The 7,012-nt window shown below is 44.8% G+C and overlaps 1 protein-coding gene across 1 annotated transcript; it reads right to left on the minus strand.

The window, feature by feature from the left end:
* Positions 1 to 16: 16 nt before the first annotated feature.
* Positions 17 to 6,569, minus strand: sigirr (single immunoglobulin and toll-interleukin 1 receptor (TIR) domain). The gene is made up of 10 exons (XM_061774676.1): positions 6,340 to 6,569; positions 4,572 to 4,853; positions 4,247 to 4,454; positions 4,053 to 4,180; positions 3,354 to 3,494; positions 3,120 to 3,263; positions 2,547 to 2,649; positions 2,315 to 2,465; positions 1,171 to 1,348; positions 17 to 412 (listed from the first exon to the last, which is right to left on the minus strand). Exons 1-10 carry the CDS (start codon positions 6,407 to 6,409, stop codon positions 240 to 242), a joined length of 1,578 nt encoding a protein of 525 aa, XP_061630660.1. The 5' UTR covers positions 6,410 to 6,569; the 3' UTR covers positions 17 to 239.
* Between the last annotated feature and the right edge of the window lie 443 nt (positions 6,570 to 7,012).

Raw genomic sequence — 7,012 nt, forward strand, 5'->3', positions numbered from 1 at the left:
CTTTAACCACAGTAAGTACTGCAATTGAAAAATATTTTCTCAATATGTCAAAATACAAAAATGCTTTCAAATATTGCTTTTGAAATATCACGTCAATAGATGGGAAAGGACATGAGGTACATTTTGATTTAACCAACGCATGAAAATATTATACAGGACAGTAAAGCTAGATGGGACTCTTTATCATTGTCGTCATTAGAGGGGAAAGTCTGGACTGGGGGGGGGGGGGGGGAGGGGGGTCAAATGTCTTCCTTAGTGACCAGGCAGTAGAAGTCTGAGCGGGCTCCATAGTTGCGAGATCCCAGGTCTGACACATCTATGTCTGGGTGTTTTGGTTCTCGCACACTACTGGATATAACTGGGAGGACTGGAGCCTTCGCGGTCATAGCTTTGTACATGGGGAGACGCACACCTACGGGAGCATAAAACACAACAATGCCTTACATGTCATACTCATTTACTTGTAACAATATTCTTTGTTACAAATGTTCATCACACTCACTAGCCACTGAATCGAATGAAAACCAGTACATGAGCTGTTAAGAATACTAACAATTATCGGAAATGCTCTTAGTAAGTTAACCAAAATATTAGAAATGTCAACCACAGTAATAAACAGCATAGTCCAAGGGATGCCTTTTTGACCGTCAATCAAAACTGTAAGGGTAAAATTTGATACAGTTCTTGTACTGGATCTCATTGGGTTGTTGAGGCATATACATATTATGGCGGGAATACTGAAAATAAATCAGTGATGTAGTAGACACATTTTAAAAAATATATTCACGATTATTGATTAGTATGTTACGTATTAATAATTGAAGTATGATTCAAATATTATTGTTCAACTTGAACAAAGCTTCCATCAAACTTTTTTTTTTTTTAATCTTTTTGACCGTCAATCAAAACTGTAAGGGTAAAATTTGATACAGTTCTTGTACTGGATCTCATTGGGTTGTTGAGGCATATACATATTATGGCGGGAATACTGAAAATAAATCAGTGATGTAGTAGACACATTTTTAAAAATATGTTCACGATTATTGATTAGTATGTTACGTATTAATAATTGAAGTATGATTCAAATATTATTGTTCAACTTGAACAAAGCTTCCATCAAACTTTTTTTTTTTTTAAATCTCATCTAATATCATTTCACGAGACTCTTACCCAGGTCTCCAGCGGGGTCCGTGTCAGAGCGGCAGTCCAGATAGTCAGGGTCTAAGGTCAGCATGGGGTCTTTGTCATCCTGTAGGACCGTCTGGGGGTCTCCCGCCGACTCACTGCGGAAGACGACCCTGCGAGGCATGGCTAAGGCCAGCTCCTTCCAGAACGCGGAGGAGGGCGTCTGCGGAGACAAGACGACAGACATGCTTACACTGAGCAGTATTGTTTGGCTGAGTTCCCCGCAGCAACTGGAAATAGGTACACACTCGTCTCGCTTGGATTTCATCACAGCCTGTGAAGGCGGAATATAAATGATGTGATATCACAGCAGCACGACCCACTTTGCTTTGAACAAAAGATGGAGGGCATCTGGCATTTTGTGTTTGTGTGTTCTTCCCATTCCATTGCCACGACAATTCTATGCCAACTAAACCCTTTAGGTTCCATATCATAGCTGTTGCTATCCCATTGCAACGGTGCCACGGCTCTAGCACCCCTACACTGAATCCCAGCAACCCTAAAATTTGAAAGATGATTGATTTTTATTTTTACTGCATGTCCTTTTAAAACAAGCTAGTCAAGAGTCTAACCATCCAGAACTCCGAGCACCGGTGACCACCAGCACAGGTTTTTTCCCCCCACTTTGTTTTTATAATACACGTCGCCATGGTAACGAGTGTATCCGGTGGCGTTTGAGTTGAGACAAGATAAAGCCCAGCGTTCGTAAAAGATGGGATGCGGTGGTATCGGAACCCAAGATTTTATTGCAGTAGTCTGACATCAATCGTGAAAGACCAAATTTGTCTTGTAGTCTGATCTACGCATTACGTGTTGTCTGTCTCAGACATGTCGTCTGTCCCACACCACCGACATGTTTTTTTCCAATAATTTTGGTGGTTGTCAGATATTTAGAGTACTACGTCAAAAGACACACGACAAGGCTAAAAATAAACTAGCTTTTGAATTGAAATATACTGTACACGACGGCGACGCGGAGTAGATGTCTTTTGCGGAGCCTATCAATGACGTAATTGATCGGATCGGCCAATTATGACATGAAAGCCGATTAGCATAAAATGCTAATTATCGGCCCGGTGGAAAGTCTGTTTACCATCCTAGTTGATATGATTTGGTTGTGTTTTCATACCACAGAGTTGTGCCTCCATGTGAGTACGGTGAGACAGTGCTGGTGCTCAATGAGCTGCTGCCTGATTTCAGGCCTCATGCGCTTCAGCTGACCTTCCAGCATGATGACGATGGGCTGCCGGCACAGCTCGAACAAGTGCAGAAGGCCCTGTCTGAGAATACACACATGATGCATATGAGCATATGCTACTTTACATAGACGATACACCCGTGCTCTTGTCCGGACGTCTGACCTGAAGTTGTTGGAGCACCAGTCCTGCTCAAGGTACGCGTGAGACAGCAACACGATAAGACGTCGGGAGCGACTGGTGTTCATTAAAAGCTCTGCAGAAGGTTCTGGGGAAAAACTCTTGCATTGCAGTGCAGCGAGAGTATCCAACAAGGACACCTGTGCCGTTTTCGGATACTAAAAATAAACCACTGATGCGCTACAACTTGCTGTTTTCATTAGTCTGGGATTGTTTGACAATGAGCATTCAATTTATTTTTAAAAAAATCTAATAGTTCACTCTGTGCCTAGTCAATGTCTATATAAGTTGCAGCCTCATTCTCGCATGTTAATTCTAAGATAAGATTCTGTCCAATCTTAGCAGATCTGCTCATACGTTCTTGTTTATTTGAAGGATCTTGGATTGAAACTTCCTTTTAACTTTGAGGTCCTAAACCTTTCCCAAATCCATTTGCGCTTTGATTTCTCAGGTGGCGAACACTTAAGCTAGGCCCTTTTGTACTAATTAAACATCACAAAGCTCATCCTTTTATAGAATACGATGAACATGGTATGATGAGTTTGAAAACGGTTTTACCTGAACCGGGCATGATGTCGTTGTCGTTGAGATGCAACTTCTGCGCATGTTTATTTTCCAGGTGAGGTTTGAGAATAAAGTTGACGAACTTCCTGTCGTAGTCATTGTTCACGTAGGAGATGTAGGCGTCGTACAACTTCCCATCTGACAGACACACAACACAACGGCTTTGCGTCGACATCCGTACACGCGGGCACTCGTCACATCTTTTCGAGCCGCCGGCGGAGCGCTCACCGTTCATCTCGTAGTCGCCGTAAGAGTTGCGGTACCACAGTTTGATGTTCAGGTGGCACTTGGTGTAGAGGATGGCAGCCACAGCCAGCAGGAGGAGGAGGACGAAGGCTGCGGTGACGGCAGCGGTGTGACTAGGGCTGCCTGACAATCAAAATCAAATGAAAATCAATCAATGCTTGAATATAAATGGTGTTTCACAGATCGAAATGAAGTGTTTTGGATTCATTATTAACGAAGGCAAAAGTAATTAGTAGTGAATTGTAGAATGGTGGTGGTAGAGGTAGTCAGGGTTATAGTTTTTGTTTTGAATCATCATTTCAGAGTTTGAATAAGTGTGTTGATAGCATCGAATGCCTCGTACACCCTCCCCGACTCATTTAGAGTCACTGTCCATGTCCCCTGTCCTGGGCCGTCTTTTACGGTCAGACTGTCATTATTTGTGCATGCGCGATGCCGCAAACAACCACATAAAGCTGCATTCATCAGACACCTGTTCTGACTCCATCCATCCCGCTATCCATTTTCTGTACCACTAATACTTTAATTAGAGTCGCGGGGGGAGCTGGAGCCCATAAAAGCAGTCGGTAAAAGATACCAATCGAAGGCATAAAATCTAGTGAACGATAGCTAAAAATTGAAACAAGTGAGATGTTGAGCAAATACAATACAAAACCTTGTGCAATATGAAGGTGACCTTACTCGATTTCTGCAGGATGAAGCGAGAGGAAGAGTTCCTCACTTTGCAGCTGTACAGTCCAAAGTCGTCCAACTCCTGAAGCTGGACCACCAGCACACTGCTCACCATCAGCTGACCTCCGGCTGGAAACCTAACAAGGACAAACTGTGTCACGCTCGCCTTCGTCGAACGCTCTCTGAAGGTTTCTTCCAATCACCACGAAGAGGTGTTTTGCAAAAGCAGGGAGCCTTTGCTCAGAGGATAGCCATCTTTTGTCCAGTGCAGTGAGGCGTCACATTGCTTGTCACTCAGGTCCCAGGAAAGCAGGGCGGTGCAATTCAGATTCATAGTGGATCCCACCTTCCCCCAGAGTGTGCTCGGATCCTCATTAGACTGGAACTCTGGAGTTTTAGAGCACTCGGATGCTGTGGAAAGGCATACGGTGGCTATGTGTGTGCACAGCTTACACCTTCTTTTCCAAACACTGTCCAAATTCTACATTTAAAGTAGTGCACTGCACCGGATCAGAGACCGGCGCTTACCTTTAACTACGAGGTGCACAGTGAACGAAGCTGTGCTGTTGCCGGACCGCAAACAGGTGTAGTTCCCTCCGGCTTCGGAAGAGATGTTTCTAAACTCAAGGGAGTAATTCCCCTGCTGGGCACCAAGAGGCAGACAGTCCTTGAGCCAGGTGAGCCGGGGCCGGGGGTCGCCCTGGGCGTGAGGAACCTCCTCCAAGGAGCAGTTGAGCCAGTACGGAGGATCCCGTTGCCCTGCGTCGAGCAGGTGCTCCTCAAAATGGCTCTCATCGACGCATCCTTGAGCTTGAAATACAAAAGGCAGGGGAGTCACACGTCCTTTGAGAAAATGCACAGATTCTATATACGGTTGAAACCGGACGTTTGCACAGACTATATAAAAGCACATGCTTTTTTTCCCCCCCACTGCGTGACATGATATCTGACCAAACCTTTCCTGTTTTAGGTCAATTAGGATTACCAAAATAAGTTCTATTTGCGAAAGGCCGGATTAATGACGGACGTTTTTGTTGAGTAAGACTACAAAGCCTTTAAACAATTTGGAAAAGCTCAGATGAAGATGTTATTATTTGAAGACGTTTGCTTTATTGGCAACATTTGATTAGATTAGATTAGATTAGCGTGGTGACACTCGAGCAGGTGTTCCGGCACACCGGCGTGCTCTTTGGCCCGCCATGCCTTTGCCCTGCGTATTTTTTAATGCACCGCATGCATTCGCACATACTTCGGGGAGCTGGTTGGCCTGGGCGGGGTTGACGGTTACGGGTCATCATTGCCCTGTGACCGTCTCGTCTGACCCCCACCAGTCTCCTCAATTTGAATGCACGACACCCCACCGCATGTGATCACGGTACAGGGATAATGGTTGCCAGTCAGGGACCTGGTAACCATGGTAATAAAGTGGGTGGTGGATATACACATTTTTCTTGGCTTGAATCCTGGCCCCCCCCCCCTCCCAACCCCCGCCTTTCTCGCCCCTCTCTTGGCACCCTCTAATTCACCTAAAATAGGAAAACTCTAATGTGATTTCAGTTCAGACAGTGAGGGGAAAAAAACTGTTTCGTTTTACACACCGTAAGTAAACTTGTGAGCAAATCGAGAAAGCACCATCATTACTTCAGTATTCATATTTTTGTGTGCCGTGAGATTTTTTCCCCCCGCAGTGTTAAATGGGTGCCTTGGCTCATTAAGGAAGGGCATCCGTCCATAATGGGCCTTAGACAAATGGAGGGAGAATTAAGATGGCTCATCGCTAAGGCGACTGTAGAGCTAGTGAAATTGAAATTTCTGTTATCGTGTCCAAGCAGATACATAAAGACCCAAACACAGTGCTGTAGGAATTAGTAGCCGCTTTTGGTTCCATTAATACACATGTTAACTCATGACACGCTAACAATTTTCGATTGTGGACCAGTCCGACAGGCTGTGTTGCGCATGCGCTGATCGTTATGTGGCCAAAACCCACAAATAACCGGCATGACTGGCCCTGTCTGATTTCTCATTGTTTTGTTTTAGCCGCTGTCAGACAATTCACATACTAAATGCAACTCATCCTGGTCCGAAGTCCGGATCTGGTCCACGTGTTGCCAGGGCAACAGCACGTGACTGCGAGATAGCCGTTGACCCCGCGCACACTGACCGATTTACCTCATTGCACTAGGAATTAGCATACTTTTAGTAGACATAATACACTGTATGGACCTATAGGCCTATCCTTCTCTCGACAAAAGACGGTGACGTAAACAAAATGTGTGATTTACGGCATCCTTACCATGAGCGAGGACAAAGTTGCTCCAGGAAGACGAGGTCATCAAAATAAAGGCGACCAAAAGGGCGCCCATGTTGTCCGCAGTCCTCTTCCGCTTTATTTAAAAAAAAAAAAAAAAAAAAAAAAAGAGCTAAAAATTTAAATTCCAGCCTTTTTCCTGAAGTGTTTGTTCCAAAGGGAATTATGTAGTTAAAGTGTACGGTGGAGATACTGAGTGAACTGCGCAGCCGTCGGACACGTGCACCTGGAGACACACCACACCTTCTCCCTATTGGCTGTGCATTGTCACGTGGTCTTTCACCTGCCTTCCAGCAGAGGACGTCCACTGAAGCCTGGGCACGGCACAAGCACGCCTACATAGCGGAAACACATGAAATCGGACGTTTCACACGCTCGACTGAGGCACAAATACAGACACTTGCGTAATATAGGACGCTGGTAAGAGTAGAAGTGCGGCATCAAATCGAGTTTCACTTAAATAATTGAAGTAAAAGTAAAAAGACAAAAAAAGAATATCGGCCATCTTTAAGAGGCCCCTACTACAGCTAGCATGGGCCCCTGTGCGGGGGATTCCCGACATGTAGGCTGCCACCATACACAACACATTCACCAAAAATAACTTAAAACTCGCTGAGAAAAAAGAAAAGACCAAGGATTGGGAATATACAGTGTATTG

The sequence above is a fragment of the Phyllopteryx taeniolatus genome, chromosome 5 (assembly GCF_024500385.1).
Source record: "Phyllopteryx taeniolatus isolate TA_2022b chromosome 5, UOR_Ptae_1.2, whole genome shotgun sequence".
Taxonomy (NCBI): domain Eukaryota; kingdom Metazoa; phylum Chordata; class Actinopteri; order Syngnathiformes; family Syngnathidae; genus Phyllopteryx; species Phyllopteryx taeniolatus.